The sequence below is a fragment of the Umbelopsis ramanniana genome (assembly GCF_025399195.1).
Source record: "Umbelopsis ramanniana AG unplaced genomic scaffold K450scaffold_45, whole genome shotgun sequence".
Taxonomy (NCBI): domain Eukaryota; kingdom Fungi; phylum Mucoromycota; class Umbelopsidomycetes; order Umbelopsidales; family Umbelopsidaceae; genus Umbelopsis; species Umbelopsis ramanniana.
In genome coordinates this window covers 116,838-134,396 of record NW_026252131.1, presented here as the reverse complement: position 1 = coordinate 134,396, position 17,559 = coordinate 116,838, and the positions used below count along the sequence as shown (strand labels likewise).

At 42.7% G+C, this 17,559-nt stretch overlaps 8 protein-coding genes across 8 annotated transcripts; 5 read left to right on the top strand and 3 right to left on the bottom strand.

Annotated features, from left to right (window-relative positions):
- The first annotated feature begins 51 nt into the window (after positions 1–51).
- On the top strand, positions 52–1,965 carry K450DRAFT_250230 (uncharacterized protein). The gene is made up of 9 exons (XM_051590525.1): positions 52–280; positions 353–464; positions 527–646; positions 719–898; positions 975–1,136; positions 1,198–1,268; positions 1,344–1,422; positions 1,482–1,625; positions 1,688–1,965. Exons 1-9 carry the CDS (start codon positions 107–109, stop codon positions 1,852–1,854), a joined length of 1,209 nt encoding a protein of 402 aa, XP_051442833.1. The 5' UTR covers positions 52–106; the 3' UTR covers positions 1,855–1,965.
- Positions 1,966–2,491: 526 nt separating this feature from the next.
- Positions 2,492–4,044, top strand: K450DRAFT_301644 (uncharacterized protein). The gene is made up of 3 exons (XM_051593753.1): positions 2,492–2,783; positions 2,860–2,875; positions 2,949–4,044. The coding sequence occupies exons 1-3, from the start codon at positions 2,635–2,637 to the stop codon at positions 3,876–3,878; spliced, it is 1,095 nt and encodes a 364-aa protein (XP_051442832.1). The 5' UTR covers positions 2,492–2,634; the 3' UTR covers positions 3,879–4,044.
- Positions 3,975–5,244, bottom strand: K450DRAFT_250221 (uncharacterized protein). Its single transcript, XM_051590524.1, has 6 exons — positions 5,136–5,244; positions 4,992–5,050; positions 4,838–4,933; positions 4,545–4,758; positions 4,261–4,473; positions 3,975–4,195 (listed from the first exon to the last, which is right to left on the bottom strand). The coding sequence occupies exons 1-6, from the start codon at positions 5,227–5,229 to the stop codon at positions 4,071–4,073; spliced, it is 801 nt and encodes a 266-aa protein (XP_051442831.1). The 5' UTR covers positions 5,230–5,244; the 3' UTR covers positions 3,975–4,070.
- Positions 5,245–5,428: 184 nt separating this feature from the next.
- Positions 5,429–6,904, bottom strand: K450DRAFT_250218 (uncharacterized protein). Its single transcript, XM_051590523.1, has 6 exons — positions 6,642–6,904; positions 6,513–6,582; positions 6,371–6,447; positions 6,216–6,305; positions 5,909–6,147; positions 5,429–5,844 (listed from the first exon to the last, which is right to left on the bottom strand). Exons 1-6 carry the CDS (start codon positions 6,840–6,842, stop codon positions 5,658–5,660), a joined length of 864 nt encoding a protein of 287 aa, XP_051442830.1. The 5' UTR covers positions 6,843–6,904; the 3' UTR covers positions 5,429–5,657.
- Positions 6,905–7,035: 131 nt separating this feature from the next.
- On the top strand, positions 7,036–14,419 carry K450DRAFT_250214 (uncharacterized protein). The gene is made up of 7 exons (XM_051590522.1): positions 7,036–7,517; positions 7,585–8,344; positions 8,409–9,309; positions 9,375–10,393; positions 10,464–13,792; positions 13,870–14,002; positions 14,075–14,419. Exons 1-6 carry the CDS (start codon positions 7,042–7,044, stop codon positions 14,000–14,002), a joined length of 6,618 nt encoding a protein of 2,205 aa, XP_051442829.1. The 5' UTR covers positions 7,036–7,041; the 3' UTR covers positions 14,075–14,419.
- Positions 14,420–14,512: 93 nt separating this feature from the next.
- Positions 14,513–15,220, top strand: K450DRAFT_250212 (uncharacterized protein; the record flags this gene model as incomplete). The annotated part of the gene is made up of 3 exons (XM_051590521.1): positions 14,513–14,611; positions 14,690–14,976; positions 15,046–15,220. 3 exons carry the CDS (start codon positions 14,516–14,518, stop codon positions 15,176–15,178), a joined length of 516 nt encoding a protein of 171 aa, XP_051442828.1. The 3' UTR covers positions 15,179–15,220.
- Positions 15,221–15,490: 270 nt separating this feature from the next.
- On the top strand, positions 15,491–16,439 carry K450DRAFT_250204 (uncharacterized protein). The gene is made up of 3 exons (XM_051590520.1): positions 15,491–15,940; positions 16,001–16,290; positions 16,356–16,439. Coding segments are annotated over exons 1-3 (609 nt in total). The 5' UTR covers positions 15,491–15,623; the 3' UTR covers positions 16,358–16,439.
- K450DRAFT_250196 (uncharacterized protein) lies at positions 16,416–17,384 on the bottom strand. The gene is made up of 2 exons (XM_051590519.1): positions 17,183–17,384; positions 16,416–17,117 (listed from the first exon to the last, which is right to left on the bottom strand). Exons 1-2 carry the CDS (start codon positions 17,276–17,278, stop codon positions 16,521–16,523), a joined length of 693 nt encoding a protein of 230 aa, XP_051442826.1. The 5' UTR covers positions 17,279–17,384; the 3' UTR covers positions 16,416–16,520.
- Between the last annotated feature and the right edge of the window lie 175 nt (positions 17,385–17,559).

Below are 17,559 nucleotides of genomic sequence, written 5' to 3'. Positions count from 1 at the left end.
AACTGCACCTGTTCATACCCAATCTTTTGACCTTTCTGCAATTTGAGCTGTCACAATTTCGAGCGCGAATTTGTATGAACTAAGCTCCCTCTTTCTTTTAGACAGCATGCTGTTGCGTTATTCAAGGAAATGTACTGCTGGTCTGCAGCGGTCTATTCACACCGCGACAAACGCCAATTCTCTTTGGGTCTGGGGTCTAAGGTCAAGCCTACCTCCCGTAACTGAAAATGTTGAATCCATCGTGCAACCAAAGCAGATCATTGAACCTATACAGCATCACGTATGTAAAAATTAGCCCGTAGCCAGTCACTAAAATTCAATAGTTAAAGCTGAGATATCATTACGTTTACAGGACGGAAAGATATGTAGCATCGCAGCTGGATGGGGTCATAGTTTGATAGCCACTAGCGATGGATACTCTTCCACTGTGCATTCGTACGGTCTCAACCGCAGCGGTCAGTTAGGTGAGGTACCTTTCCATATGCCGCTGTTGAGGCAAGTTTTTCTTATATTCAATACGATGCAGGAATTGGTAGACAATCGTTTGATAGTTGTGATCGAGGCGTTGCAATGGTCTCAGACGACCAAATCAAATTTCTAGCAGCGGGCCGTGAACATTCACATATTGTAAGCCAAGATGAACAAGGTAGACTTTGCCCGGCTCGAAGACATATCAATTCGTAATACGCCAACAATACCTCATATTCGCTATTTTTAGGCCGAACGAAGTTGTTTTCATTTGGAAACAATATGTATGGCCAATTGGGCACGGGTAAAAGTAAACACGATTCGCCAGTGGCAGAGCAAGTATTAGAATCAACCCCTGTTCAAGTGGACGGAATAGATGGAAATATTACGCATATAGCATGTGGATTAGACAACACGGTATTAGCTACTGGTGAGAACCTTCAGAGCTTCTAACAGAGACTGCTACCTTAATTTTATTCTAATTGTTGTCACTGAACGTTTTGCAGATAAGAAACATGTTTACTCAATGGGCTGGGGACCAGACGGACAACTTGGCTTAGGGCCTGATTCTTCAAGCGACAGAAGCACCCCAACATTAGTCCCACTCATGGAGGGGAAGCACATTTCCAAATTAGCAGGATCCACCGATTTCAGCCTTGTTTTGACAGGTAAGTATTAGGTTTTACAAGCCAGGGCAGACACGCAAGTTTATGTTTAAGCCTATTATAGATGAAGGCAAGCTATGGACCTGGGGAAATTCCGAATATGGTCAAGGGATGCTTTCTCGAAAAATTGACAGGGTAGGTGCTATTAACCGGTCAGAATGTTGTATACCGTAGACTGGTCGCTCTTCTCACATTCTCCCTTACCAAAAGATATTGGAACCATTAGAAACTGGCATTAGTGATGTGGTTGACATTGCTGCAGGCGGTCCTTTTTCCATAATATTGAAGGGTAGGCGTTGTTAAAGGTTGTAGACTATTACATACTGCATACTTATGATAATTCAAAAGGTAATGGAGAAGTATACAGCTGTGGATATGGTGCCCTTGGTTTGGGCAAAGGTATTATAGAAACCCTAGAGCCGCGGCGAGTGCAGATCGATGAAAGGATCACCAAGATTTTTGCGGTACAAGATATGGCTGCAGCAATTTCTGGTGCGTATTTAACAATGCTTCAATGTGTGTCTACTAAACTAACGCCATATTGTATAATATAGAATCAGGGCAGTTGTACATTTGGGGCCTTGGTGGCCACGCCGGCCGGTTAGGATTGGGGCATTTGGAACATGTTTTCGTACCTCAAAAAGTGCTTTTTGATGACTCTCCTAGAATAGTGCTAGACCTAGCCTTAGGTACCTCCCACGCAATATGTATCTGTTCATAGGTGCACATCACTTCAATCTTTTACTTATATTGTGAATAATAGAGTCATTTTTCCATTATGTCTTCCCACCTTTTCCGTTCTTTACGATTGACCACTGTACACTCACTACACCATTTCAATGGAAATCCAGTTACGGAATATAGAGTTGAAGAAAGTGAAACATTCCATAATCAACCGACAGTACATGCGTTGATATTCTAAATAGGTAGGCTATGGATAGACTATTTCCCCGATACGACCTTCCGGAACATTTCTTATGCCGTGGAGACTGTCCCTGCTGCTAAATTCAAGAAATAGCAATTTGAGCCAGCAACACTTCCCTGCGATCGAGTGCTTTGATGCTTAGAACATCAATCATCTGAAAAAAGCATTTGCCGATCTCATGTAAAATACCATAAAATTTGTAGAATCAAAATTCCCCTCGGATTGGACCAACGCTATGCTAACATGGATAGACTGCTTGCTCCGAACAGGTGTCGGGAGCAACTCAACCTTGAAAGACTTAATTTCCCAATTGAGCGTACACCTCGCTATATTCTTTGAACCACCTACCTCAGTTATTCTCCAATCTACAGACATATAAAAATAAAAGTTTGTTCACTGACCTGACTAAACCTTTTTCGATCCCCTTTCATTAGGTGACTCAGCTTTTTGCTCACTTCACGCCAATCATACAGTTCTACTGCACTGGATCCAATCCTTTACCAGTCAGATAATCAGGAACAACAGGGACACCATAGCAACTTCCTTGAATCGGCATCTTAATAGAAGTACCACTAAATGACGGATGACTCTGGATCCGCAGCAAGCAGCATGAAATCGGCAAGTCGCAGTGATGCATCTAGAAAACCAAAGCTGTTTCGATGTACAGGGTTTGGAAATTGTGACATGGTGTTTACGCGAAGCGAGCACCTTGCTCGTCATGCGAGGTAAGCAATCAATTGGCATCAAAGTGGGATATATTGATCAATATACTGATGGACATTTTATAACTCATATTTTTAGAAAACACACTGGAGAGGTAGTGAAAATGAAAAGGGTAACGTGCGAACATATATGCTCACAGATTTTTTAACATCTTGTCTGTTTAATAGAAACCATTCCAATGTGTTGTGCCTGGATGCGGTAGAATGTTCAGTCGCTTCGATAACATGATGCAACACACGCAAACTCATAGTAACGGAAAGGCTGTACGTCGAAATAAACCCAAAAGCAAAAAAAGTAGCACCAAAAGAGACTCTACCAGCAGCAACAGCACCGCCTCTAGTTTGCATAAGCGCAGTATTTCACGATCCTCATTGAATTCTTCTCCTGAAATGTCATCTGACGACTCTGAATATATGCCGTACAAGCGACAAAGGGCTGATTCCGCTCCCCGTCGAGAGAGTGGCGGTACGCAACGCTCACGTTCTTCTATGGATGAAATTGCCAACTGCCTCCCTCCTCCGTCCTACATAACACACGAAACCATTCCGCCTGTTGAACGTCTTATCGGTTCATGGAAATCAAGAACGGAATATGATGTTACTCCATCACCAACTCTTGCACCATTGTCACCGCCATTGTCAAACGAGTCACCGATAGGGTACATTGCTTTGCGTTCCTGGAAATTACCAGTTGGTTCTTGGCGTAGGAAGTCCATTAGTGACCATCACCGACCACTATCCCCGCTCTCACCCAATGATACCGACTTTGGTATCTTACCCAAGTTGGCTACCTATCTTGTAAAAAATCCAGACAAAACACCTGAAAGTTTCTATAGACGGCATCATTCTTATGATTCTGCACTTTCTAAACTTGAGTATCAGAAACAGCGAAATGCAAATCAAACGAGACGGTTATCGGTAGCTGATTTGTGCAACCCAATTGAGTCTCTTTGCCAAGACATAGAGAGCAGCAATCAGGAATCTGAAGAGAGGACCATTACTCTGACAGAGGATGAGTTTGAAGCGCTTCAAGGAATTGGTCGTTTCAGAGTTGGAATGGTCAGTCAAGAACGTCATTCTATAAATTCAATGGTCTAAAAAGTTTAGTCAGAATACTCTATATTGTAATAACACTCATCATGAATTCTCCCACTTTAAATACTGCATATTGATCATAGTAAAATAAAAATTAATACATTTTGATGTAGCAGAACAAAGCGTTTGCTTTTACTAATTGGGAGATCTATTGAATATTCCAGATGCCATGGAAACAAGGCAAGCTGTGTACATTCATTGTGTTTTCCTTGACTTTGCATTTTGTGAATTATCTGCTTCGTTCTTTCGTTTCTTGACCGCTTCTGCTGATTTATCTGACACAACACTAATAACTGCTTTATGGGTTACTCTCCTCGTCTCTATAAGTGTAGGAATTAAAACACTGACAGCAATTCGATTTTGATCTTAGACATCCCCCTCTTACCGCTTCGTTTCAATACTCGTCGACAATTCTCAGTGATACAATCCTTTGCTTTCGCTTGATTAAGACCAATGGAAACCCCAAATGCAATAAGGTCGTGAGGGCTTCTGATCTCGAGAGCGTTGAGTGCTTCACTTGAGAAGATGATGTTTTTCCCTTTGGTTACAGTAACCAATCGCTTTGCATTGTTATACAAATGCCGGCGTGCGTTTTGATCTGAGGCATTAGTTGTGAGTATATTGTGTATTTTAAGAGGGTGGTATGGTAAAAAATAAAGGTGAACGAACCTCGTATGCCAGCCGCGTAGGAAATTTCGAAATACACCTCGCGATCCAACGCCTGCCCAAGTGTTGAGCCCTTCAAGAAAAATGGTAGCCGGCTACTACATTCTAGCGAGATAATGTCGATTTCATATGAAGAGCATGCAGCCGCAAAGACCTTTTCGTTCGATGTACGGATTGCTAATAGATCAAAGGCATTGACAGTGGGGTTGTTCGAATGCTATCAGATAATTCAACGGCTTAGTTGTACAATCAAAATATTATGGGTAGATAAACATGCATATGAAAAGCTTATTTACCAATCCATAATTGTGCGTTACATCGTCAGCAACTACTGTTAACCTAGACAGCTGCTGTATATCTGGTGAAGCTTCAACAGGTAGAATTGGATTTGCCTATATTTGCGTTAGTGCTGCAAATGAAATACATATGAACATAGAGAAGTTTAACTACCTGGGAAGCATTGACTTTGCCAACGACAGTATGATTGAGCGCAACCACACCTCGCCGATCTATTGAAGACATAACGGATCGTGACAAGTTGTGTTATTAAGCTTAGCATTTGCTATGCAGCAAAGTGATATTGAAGCCACTTACATTTTGAAAGCTGTACAAGAATTTTCTTCAGATTCTCATAACCTACGCGATCTGCAGCCGATGTCGGGTATGGTATATTGAAATCGTAAAACATAGTGGTAACTCTTGTGCTATAGGAGCTGCCCAAAAAAAAATCCATGAGTTGCAGTTCGAAATTTTGCCTTCAGTCACAGCTCTCAATTTTCCACTTCCGTACGCAGACAGGCGTCTGTTCCAGAACTAAGGGAAAGCAGACAAATTTTGTGCATAAAGAGCAGCAGCGAAGTAAATACATCCTAAGTAAGTAATAGTTGCTATTTTTCTTTTTTATCTTCGGTCTAATCGGTTTGAAAAACGTTCTTACAGTAGCAAAAACGAGTTAGAAGCAGCGGCTGAGAACAATATTGCACCGCTCACAATACTAGATATTGAAAATAATACTTGCTCCCAGTTGGCCCTTTACAATTAAACCCAATCCAGCCCAATACCTCTTCTTCATTAACTTTCTTTTATTCTATGTAGGTTACATTTGTAGGGCAAACATTATTTGAGCCAAGTACTGTACATCTTCTTCGTGTATTTGACTAAATTGCTGTGGTTGAGGACAAGATTGCGAAGCTCTGTGGCATGACGCTTTGCTTCCTTGTCAGCGTTCGAATCAGTTATCTGAGGGATGGCGAGTATAACATGAAAGTAAGCGAAGGCAACGGCATCGAGATAAGTAGGGTAGCTATTATTTAACGGTTAGTACCGTAGGGTATAGTCATATTTTAGTGACCGCATGTTTGACTTACTCGCTACCAAAGAAATAATCATTTGCCCCTAGCTTCACTGATAGGGCAGACAGTGCATCCGCTGCTGACTGGTATATCTCTTCTCGAATGAGGACATCGCGATCAATCAAAAGCGATTGTACTACTTCCTCTTTCTTTCGGTAAGCGAGAAGCTTATCTATTGGACTAGAAACATGTCCGAAGTATTTGGTTGATGTCAGTTCCGATGCATTCAATGGCTCTAGCCATAATGTGAACAGCTGCAATGACAACATGATGTTAGACGTCCATGGACGTATTAAATTTAAGTTCATTGATCTGTCCTTACCAAAGCGGCCCCCAGCTTCTTTTCTATCATTGTTACAAACGCCTTTGATTCTATGTCTTCGGCTTCCTTTTCAAGCCTCTTGTTCTTTTCCTATAAATTCTGCAATTAGGATTCATATTACACCGTAAAACTGTCCATCAGTATAGTATCCTTACATTCTTCTGTAACCAATGGTGAATCTGTTCGCCATAGAGACAATGGTCGGGTGGAACAACAAGATATGGGAGTTTTACTGTAGACATATTTGAAATTTAGTCCTCTTTTCGGGTTTGACACGCGCACTATGTGTGAACGTACCTTTTGGTGAAGAGTACGGCTCGTTGCTGTGTACAACGTCAAAGTCTACACCACAAAACTTGAGGTATACCTAATTACAAGACGTCAGTATTTAGCAATCGCTCCAAGTTGGTGTCGGAAATGACTTACCTGCATGGAAAGACAATCGACATCAAAGCTTGCCTGCTTGCCTTCCCAACCAGGACCAAAGACCTGAAGGGTTGGTTTCGTTGGTCTTGGAGGTTCGTATGTTGCAGGGAAGGTCCTCAATGGAAACTTCTTAAGCTTAAGAGGTTCCAAAAAGGCGGGCAATTCAATAGTCGGTAAAGCTGGTAATTGTGGTCGAGACATTTGTTTAGTGTCCTGAGCAGAAGGTCAAGCGTAGTTGAGGAATTGCGAACAGAAAAAGCCACACTTCACTGCCTTGTCCAAGCTTCATGGCCAGCATGACGAGATTCCAAGCAGTCACATACACGTGATAAAGCATGCTTCGTTTACTGAAGAAGGAAGCCATTCCTACGATTTGGAAGGAGTACCTCGTCCTTGCACCATGAACCCGGCCGATGGTGAGCATAACAGTTCAGACAGAAACACAAATAAAAGTATGGCAAATGAAGGTTCAAGCAAATTCGATGAAGCTATGTTCACTACTTCGCCATCACCACAACGAACAGCGCTGCCTCTCAAGCGGTTTTTAGCGCAGGCACCGAAGCGATCTCTATACCAGTACAATTCTATATCTCAACAATCGATTATAGTAAAATGCTTTCAATCGATGTGGCACGACAATATAGACTATATGCAAAAGTACTTCTTTCCCACTGCAACTGGAGATCGGCGCAATCTTAAATCAATAATAGCAAAGCATAGACAGCAGTCTAATTCTGTCGGTAACACCACCCTCTCCAACAATACGGAGAACGTCATTCTAGACGAGGATAGTGATGGTCCAGAATACTGGGAGTCACAGAGAGGAAGGCAATGTGGACATGTGTTTAAAAAAGGAGAAGCCATTTATCAGTGCAGGTATGTAGTCTGCATAACTCGGTTCAAAATGTTTTATTACCTAATTCACTCATATTGGATGAAACAGAAATTGTGCCTTTGACGATACATGTGTATTTTGTTCTCGATGCTATCATGCAACTGACCATGAGGGACACGATGTTTCTCTTTCTATTAGCCCAGGCGCAGGTGGCTGCTGCGACTGTGGTGATCCGGAAGCGTGGAAGGTGCCAGTAATATGCTCTATTCATTCGATTGAAGCCGACAGTCAAGCTGGAAATGGCCAAAGTGGCGAACAAGAAGCCAATGCTAGCAATAACTCATCACCGGGGGCATCATCAACATCGAAAATGCCACTCTCATCTGTACCACCGGATTTACTCGACTCGATACGAGGAACTATTAGTGGAATCCTGGATTTCATGATTGAAACGCTTTCAACCTCACCTGAAGAGATTTCATTTCCACGTCCCGAAGAGGAGATTGAGGAAGAAGCGCGAGCTACAATGATTGCATTAGGTGTATTGCCTGATTTCTCCAACCAAGAAGACCAGATCCTTCAAGATTTTGATGAGGATGATATGGAAGACGATGATGCCGCACCTAGTGGCACACATAAACAATCAAAGTCTCACCAACCGGGAGTAGAAGATGCATCTATGACTGAAAAGATCGGCATAGCTGGATATGTCAGCGATGATGATGACGACGATGAAAAAGAAATCTATTCCCTCGTTTTGTGGAATGACGAAACTCATTCTTTCGATGAGGTTATCGACGTAGTCACCAGAGCTACTCTGTGCTCACCGGCAAGAGCAAAAGCAGTTGCAGAAGCAGTCGATTCACATGTATGTATTTTAAATTATGAGTCACTTCACTGTGATGTTTAGCTTACTAATCTACATATTATAGGGCCGTGAAGTTGTTGTACAATCCACTAATTTGCCTGAGCTTGTAAAGACCGCCAAAATCATCTCATCAATTGGACTTGCTGTTACGATTCGCTCTGCCAGAGATGTCTTTCGTGAACAAGTCTGCTTTCTTTTATGTGATTGGATGAATCACATTGTTTCTGGACATTACAAATTCTTTCCTGATGTACAAGATGGTGGTACCATCATTCGTGACATTATATGTGAAGAACTTTGTAAAGAGTGGGCATTGAAGCCAGCTTTGGCATCATTATCGACACGCTATCGAAGAAAGTCAATACCTGAAGAGGAAGAAGAGGAAGAGGATAATGATGATATTGATGAAGACGATGACGACGACGATATGCCGATTCCGGAACCCGCCATGATGGAAGCAATAGTTGTTGATGACCTTGATGAAGACGATGTTACCATGTATCAACTTTTAGGTGCTGAGCCTACAGACGTCATAGATACATTCCCGTCCTTTATGCAGCGGCAGCAATTTGAAACGTCCGACGACTCCGAGCACGAAACGGAGCATACATTTGAAGATCATGAGGAACGACGTGAAGTAGAGCGAAAAAGATGGCACGAACGTCGTAAACATGGGGATATTGCGGATCTGTCTTGGGACCTGTCGGGTTTGATACAAGAATTCCAAGACCTGGATAATCAAGAATTGAATTTCTCGGAACAAATTGGCGCGTCTGCCATGGCAAAGAAGAAGCAGCGTGGTGACCAACCGTTTGGATCCAAAATGCTTACAGAGTTCAAGCAGAAATTGAGACTAGACTATTTCATGCTGCTCGACTTACGATTATGGAAAGATATGCGCATGTGTTTGCGTAAGATGTTCATCAGCACTTTGGTAGCAAACCTATCGTACAAGCGAATTTTAGGTAAGCACTGTTAACCACCTTTTGAAACTACAGTTCCTTACAATGCTAACAGTTTATTCATGCAGGTGTGCGCTTTGCAAGAAACTATCCTAGTGTAGCAGATGCATTCCTGCTTCGTGATAGAGAATTCACATTGTCAGTTATACTGTTCTCAGTGCAGCTTCTAACCGTACCAACTATTGCAACGACCTTGGTATCCGACTACAACTTTTTTGGTATCATGTGCTCCGTACTGTCCAGCTTTTTCCTTACCGATCAAATCATTCTTCCACTCGGGGATCGACTTAGCGAATTGCGAATTAATTGTGAACGCCGAGCATTCGTGACTCGCAAATATTACAATGCCTTCCATGACCTTCGCTATATCATCAATCCGGATGCGGTCCGACGATATATACGGAATGAGCCACTGCTTTTGCGTCAATACTTGGATTTCGTTAGTATCTTTCAAGGCATGAATCCTATTGTTCGACAATCCGGATCCCATGTTGAATACGAAAGCACCGCTTGGGTAGATGCATTCAATGTCACTTTACAGGTTGCCAAGATTGGCCGACGCTTCAGTGATGCTTTCTCAGTTCGCGACCTCAAAGATGATAACGAACATCTGGCGCCACTTCAGCTAGCCCGCGCTGTTATGCGTGTCTTAAAACACCTAACTGATTGGGTTCCTGGAAAGCATGAAGTGCGTGATGAATCAAGTCCATTTTTGCAATATTCTCAGTTGCGTGTAGCTGGCGTACAAGAACAAGAATTTCACACCGTCAAAACCGTCAATGCTGGCGAATTTTCGGTAGTAAAGTTCGATGTATCCAAAGATCCCGTCTCATTTCACCAACCTGTCCACTGGCTTCTATCTGAACTTTTGGAGAACGTCCATCTACTGGATGAGGCCGTATTAGAGCGAGGCGGATGGTCTGGTGGCATAAATGCTATGGTATCAAAGCTGCATGAGATACATCCCAAGTTTTCGCCTGAGGACACTATTCTTTCTATTCTCGACTGGCCTATGAGGACCATGGTTTTGTTATGTCAAATTCGTTCAGGATTTTGGGTTCGCAATGGCTTTGGCGTTCGTAATCAGGTATGACAGCGTATACAGGAATTTTGCTTACACGCTTCCATGTTTACTAAACGCAAATTGGTTTTGTCAGGCACACCATTATCGAGATGTCTCGCTACGAGAAAACACTTTTGATACAGATCTGTACCTCCTTCAGTTTGGCTTTGTTCTAGTTGACCCCGATCACCTCTTCACCACGATTTTAGACCGGTTTGGTTTGCTGGCTTGGTTCAGCGGAAAACCAAACCAACCTCCTTATGATACTTCGCAAGCCAACTATATGGTAGAAGAAATGCTAAGTTTGCTCATTGTCTTTGGAAGTGAACGCGCACACGCTGCGCACCTGTCGTTAGAAGATAAGATTCGCAGAGAAATCACTCAAAACTTGTGTATATCTCCCATGGCCCACTCAGAGCTTGGCAAAAAGATCACCGAGAGCATGTCAGAAGATGCCAAGTTTGATCACATCTTATCGGAGGTTGCCAAATTTAAAGCACCTGATGGCTTGAACGATCACGGAGTTTACGAACTCAAACCAGAATATTACGACAACATCGATCCACACTTTTGGCATTATACACGCAACAATCGTGAGGATGTTGAAGCCGCGTTACAAAAGATTTGGAAGAAAGAACGAGAAAGTCAGGGACTAGACGTAAACCCACAAGACTTCTTCATTATTCCAAAACTCGCTCGTATCACATCCGGCCCATTCACACGTATGGGTAACATGCTCCATTCCCGTGTCTTGCTTCAAATTATATTCTATGCTCTATGGAACTGCAAAGTTTCATCAGCACCAACAAGCGATACGATCACAGAGCAAGCTTTGTATCTTGCTATGATGGCTATTGTGGATGAAAACAACGACTACACAGAAGAAACGTACAATCGCTATACTTGGGATAAGGAGGAGAAAGGACTTCCTGGTTTCATATGGTATGCTGCTACCGACTCATTCCCGGTGATGGTAAATGAATTAGAGAGAGAGCACATTTCACTGTTACGACTTCTTCTCAAAATCATTGAAGACTCTCAAATGGTAAACCTTCACAAGCGATGCCTTTGGATTGTCAGCAACATCGAAGCTCGGGGCAATAAGGAGGCAAAGGATCATATTCGAATTTGGAGGGAAGAACGACGAGTGCTTCATTCTCAACAAGTTGAGGGAGCAGATGGTCAACATAGCTTGTCTGAATCTGAACGAAAGAAATTGGCCGCCAAGGAGCGTCAAGCCAAGATCATGGCTCAGTTTGCACAAGCACAGACTACTTTCATGTCACAAAATGAAGATATGTACGATGATGAGGACACTGATACCGACATGGAAGTTGAAGAAGAGGATCACCTTGGAGCTGTTTCTCACGATGGATTAGAAGGATCTGACGATGGCGAACTAGAAGTTCAAAGGAAATTCCATTTCCCTACCGGTACTTGTATTGTATGCCAGGAAGAGGCAGATTCCTCTCAACTTTATGGAATGCTGGCATTTATACAGCCATCGACACTCCTTCGTCAAACCCCCCTAGACGATGCCGATGTCATAGCAGATGTTTTCAACATGAAACAAGGCTTAGATGTCGAATTGCCAGAGGAAGAGCCGATAACGTCTGAGAAGAGCTCTTCGAGCAAAAAGCAACCAAGGGCATCCAATGTTCACGGCTTCCCACCTCAATCACATAAATCTGGTCTCCATATGTCAACATGCAGCCATTTGATGCATGTCAAATGCTTTGAAACCTATTATGCTTCCATTGAATCAAGGCATGCCGCGCAAAGCAGATACAAGCATCCCGAAAATCTTGAAAGATTGGAATACCTTTGCCCACTTTGCAAGGCGCTTGGTAATACCTTGTTGCCTATCGTTTGGAAAGGCAAAACTGAGAGTTATCCCGGAGTTCTCGCTGGTGCCAACGATCAACTTTACGAGACATTTATGACCCAAGGCATCGATGAATTGCTCGTACAAATAGAAAAACGCAGGCAATTTGAACCCTCCAAGTTCTTAAAAGACCGATTTTGGATGACGATGACCAGTGACCTCAGCTCTCGACTACCATGGTCAGGAAGGCTATCTGGAAGAACTGCAGGTGTAGATGAATCCGTTTTAGAAGCAATGAACGTCAACGTTGATCCCACCGATATGATTCTGGTCAAAAAGATGTACAGCCGACTCGCAACCGTACTAGAAGCCATAGTGAAAGGCATAAATTCAGAGACCTCCGTCCTTGTAGATACCAAGCTTTTAGAATCTATGGATCTTTTATGGGGTCTTTATGGATACACCATTTCCAGCATCGAAATTTCTCAGCGCGGTCGATCGACTCAAGCCTCCAGCGATTTAACAGTAGAGCACACCGGGACGCTGATTGACAGCATTTCTGAACACACCCGAACGTTGCTGAGGATCTTTTCAGAAACCGTGATGCTTTATAAGCGTGTCTTCCATGAAGATCAAGAAATCGACAGTCAGGAAAAGGAAGCTTCCGTCAATGTTGCTAGAGTCGCTCAACTTTTCTACAGCAACAAGGCTGCGCGCACCATGCTCGAGGCAGATCGCAAAGCGACCGTTGTTTTTGAGAACCTCAAGCCTTTGCTGGAAGACGAACCATTTTTAGTGCTAGTAGAGCTCAGCATGAGTATGGTGCCCAATCTTGAACTGAATATTCACCACTTTGTACGACAATTGTTTACGGCCGAAATCGTCAAGGCGGCCGTTGCTCTGTTGCAGGGCCTCACTGGAAATGAGAAACTTGCGGGTGACAGAGCTCGGAAGCATTTGGAAGCATATAGACAACAGAACGATTCTGTGGATAAGGAAACCGTTCGCGCATTCACATATATCATTATGGACATACTTTCTGTACCAAGAGATTTTGTTGACCGCTTCTTCCAAACTGTCAGCGAAGCCGCCTTTATCGGCCTACTACGATCATTTGCATTGCCTTATCTACGACGGTGTATGATACTTTTGGTCGTTCGGCATGGATTGATTATACAACCTTTGGAAAACTCTGAAGAAGAAATGCCTGAATTCGACCGACTGCTGAAATGTTTACGACTTCCAACACTAGATCAGATAATGAAAGAAATTATTCGGCAACCGGCGGCCGTTAACGGCTGGTGCCAACACTATATAGATTACTCCAGAAAGACATCAACGTCATTAATTCGTACAAATGCGCCTGCCTACACTCAATTACTTAGAATATCCATCGGTTTGCCAACTGTTTTCCACCTAGTTGACTTACCTAACCGACTGGATCAGCTTTTTGAAGAAAGCATGCACAAAGCCTGTAGAAAATGTGGAAATGTACCAAACGACCCTGCACTATGTTTATTGTGTGGCACGTTTGTTTGCTTGCAAGGCTACTGCTGTATGGAAGGTGAACAAGGAGAGTGCAATATGCACACAGCGATGTAAGTTCACCATGTTTTTGTACGATTGATGTTCATGATTTGACCCCCGTAAACTCACACATTTGAACTTCCTGTAGCTGTGGCGGAGAAGTGGGTGCTTATATCTGGATAAGAAGGAGCTTATTATTGTTATTGTACAATGGTGTTGGATGTTTCATGACGGCACCATATTTGGATGCACATGGTGAAGCTGACTTTGGGTTCATGTGAGTACTTTGTTAGAAATGACTGCGGCAAGAGCTGCTATCATCCATACTAACTAAATTTTTGATTTTTATGTAGCCGCGGCCGACCTCAATACCTAAGCAAAAAGCGCTATGAACAATATCAGCAGCTATGGTTGACACAAAACATCCCTACATATGTAGCGAGAACTATTGAGCCCACTCATCATAGTACTGATTGGAGTCGATTATAAGGCGACTTTTTTTTTTAAGTCCTCCTTATTAAACGTGTAATTTTTGAATCAAATCAAATCAGTTTTACCGTTAAAAACTCCAGCACCTGATTTTTTTTCCTGCCTTATGCACTGCACTTGACTCTTTTGTATGCTCATAATCCATGTCGACATCCGATGAGAGAACTCCAATATTAACAAACACTTATCCTTCCGAGTAAGCGTTCTTTGCGATTGCTCCAGTGCCGTCATGTAAATGTCTGTTGCTCATGAAGACTATTGATTTCCGTTCATGCAGACGGGAATGGACCTTAACGTGGTGGGACATGGTCAAGAATGAAGCCAATCGCTTCATATACTCGAGATTTCATATATTTCTATACCTAGTTTTGGCTCTGCTGAGCTTGCTGTCTTTAATTTTGGTGAGTGATTTCACAAGTTGTCACAAACGCAGGGAGAGTTTGCCAGGAGGCTGACAATCTTTGCATCGAATATCAAAGTCTCTCAATGAGGTGTGCCCATCACCGTCGCTTATTGCTCTTGAATATGCTATCAACTCGGCCATGGTCATTGAGGTCTTCATTCGAGCGGTGGCGAATGGACGAGCATTTTTTCATTCCTACTATAATGCTGTAGATATAATTTTGCTATTGCTTTGCATTGTTACCTTGGTGCTAATCACAACGGGCTGCTCCAACGCGCAACGAGACGAGGCTATAATTGATACTATTTTACTTACCCTCCGTAATATTGTACAAGTTTTTCGCTTTGCTGCTATGATCCAAAGGTAAGCCCAATACATGCTTTCATCCGAGCTTTTGGTCAAGTCGGATAACTGAAGAAAAATGTCAAAAAGAAACAAACGAACCATGGATAGCCGAACGACCAAGGTTGATTTTACGGGTCTTCAACAACAGCCATCAACCTCCTCTTTAGTACCTAGTCACTATGGCATAGATTCGGAGGATGATGATGGAGTTTTGGTGTGAATATGGTTTAACAAATAAAAGAGCAAACCCACCCCCGCGTACGGAGAGTGCATCCCGAAACCATCACTCTACATATGTTCGGCGTCAGTTTTTTAGAGCGAGTATCCCTCTGTTGTTCTGGACTTTTTTTCTTCTTTCTTTCCCCTTCAACCCATTTGACCGTAATGGTCTTAGGTAACGTCAAGTTGGACAGTTTTTGCTTCAAAGCGTGGTTATGTCAAGTTTATTCAACTGTGCGCCAATAACCGCAGATGAAACAAAGCAAGGAGACCTGCCATTGAAAAAAGTATATGCCCTATATTTGTCTTTTTGCCACACTGGCCAACAATACAAGTAGATTCTAGTGTGATTGTAACACGTACCAACCAAAACGAGTCTTTACCGATTTACTCTCTTCCCTCTTCCATATACTTTTTAGAGACCATCACGATCGGCCCTTCACGCTATGTCTACTGATATTTATGAGATCTCAGAAAGACCATCAAAACGCCCTTCCTTACTACGCTCATCGTCTTTACAGCAAGCTGAAGCATTAAATACAGGCGATAACAATTATCCACCCAACCATCGCCAGGACAGCTCTTTACGTCAGCTAACTCGGAAATTCATAACCCTACTACAGTCTGATCCTACAGCAGACTTGGATCTTAACGTTGCTGCCGTACAACTACAGGTTCAGAAGCGACGTATATACGATATCACCAATGTTTTGGAAGGTGTCGGCCTGATAGAGAAAAACTCGAAAAACCACGTACGATGGATGTATGCTGAACTTAAATTTTGCTATACTCACTTTACTCTTGTCACTAACATAGCCAAAAGAGGTAGAGATGTAGAGCTGGATGCGCAATACTGCAATAAATCAAACGATACTGCTCAGCTCGATTGGCTGCACAATGAAGTCAACCGATTAGAAGATGAAAAGTTGATGCTGGAAGGAATTGAAGTCGAGGTGGATAATCAAACGCAAGGCTTATTTGAGCAGTATAGGGATTATTTGTACCTTTCCGAAACCGATCTGCGACAACATTTTCGCGCCATTGACGACCAAATGATCGTTGCCACCGATACACCAGCTAATGTAGCTATACAAGCATCTACTGAAAATGTATGTAAGAACGAAATTGGGTGATGGTTTCCTGTGATGAAAATACACTCTGACATTCATTTGTTCCAGAATTTCACCACTAACATCAATTTTATAAAGCCAAAAAGTACAAATTACAAGATGAGCATTACGTCGCTAACAAACTCTTTTGAAGACGATGTTGAATAGATGATATTTAAGAGCTTGAATGCATCAATTATAACCCTTTTTCGCCCATGTTGCCACCATTATAATTCACTGATTGTTCGTCTGTTTATATTGATTCATCTTCTTCTGCCAATTTGCTGCATTAGGGTATATTTCGAGTAGTTGATTGTGTCGTTCAGGCTGGAAGGTTTCAAAAAATATGAGCCAGGATGCTGTAACAATGTCTGCCCAGCCGAGCTCACTGCCGCTGATCCACACAAATTGGCCAAGCATTCGTTCGATCAATTGAAACTTTTTAACGAAATTATTAAAGTTGTCCTCTTGATCACCGGCAAAATTTTCCAGTGTGTCCTTGTATCTTGCTTCGCGACTGCTTCTATAATACTCCTTGTTTTCCTCGTCCAAGTTTTCATAAACTTTCAGCCCAACCATTTTAGAGATGAGCGGCGCAAGTTCCGTTTCTATGTGAGCGGTCAGATAGCGATGCACACCTTCTTGACTGTGCAGAAGAGATGGTTTGGGGAATTGGCGATCAAGATACTTTGCAATTTCATATGACTCTTGAACTGCCTTTCCATCATGAATAAGCACTGGAACTTTGTTTTCCGGAATACCGGGTGCAATATTCTCTAATTTCTTGTTTATCTCGACGAATGAATGGAACTCTGTATCATACGACAAACCCTGTGTATGCACGTTGATGAGTTCTCACGACGAGCAAAGTTGTGGTTAGCCAGCAGTGCACGTACCTTGATATTCAGCGAAAATCGCGTCTTCCACGTATTTGGCGACCACAGTCGCAAATCTTCACTGTTCAATTTGATTTCTAACAAAGTTAGCGACATGGTGCGGTTTCGGATCGACAAAGATAGATGGGAAAGAATAGTGCTTCGTGTATTACGCAAGACTTGGAATTTATATACCCCACCTTTGGCGCAGCTAGCGACGGCGGAGATGCAACGTAGTCTGTTGGATTAATCATCCAACTCAGTAGTACGAGGTTGGTTGTTGGCCACGCCCGGAATGTTCAAGGAAATGACAATTCGGCTCATATTGATATGTCAGAAAGCAACTTGAGCAAGTTGTTCGAATCGTGTGGCGTCCTTTTATATCCACCTCAAGGGCA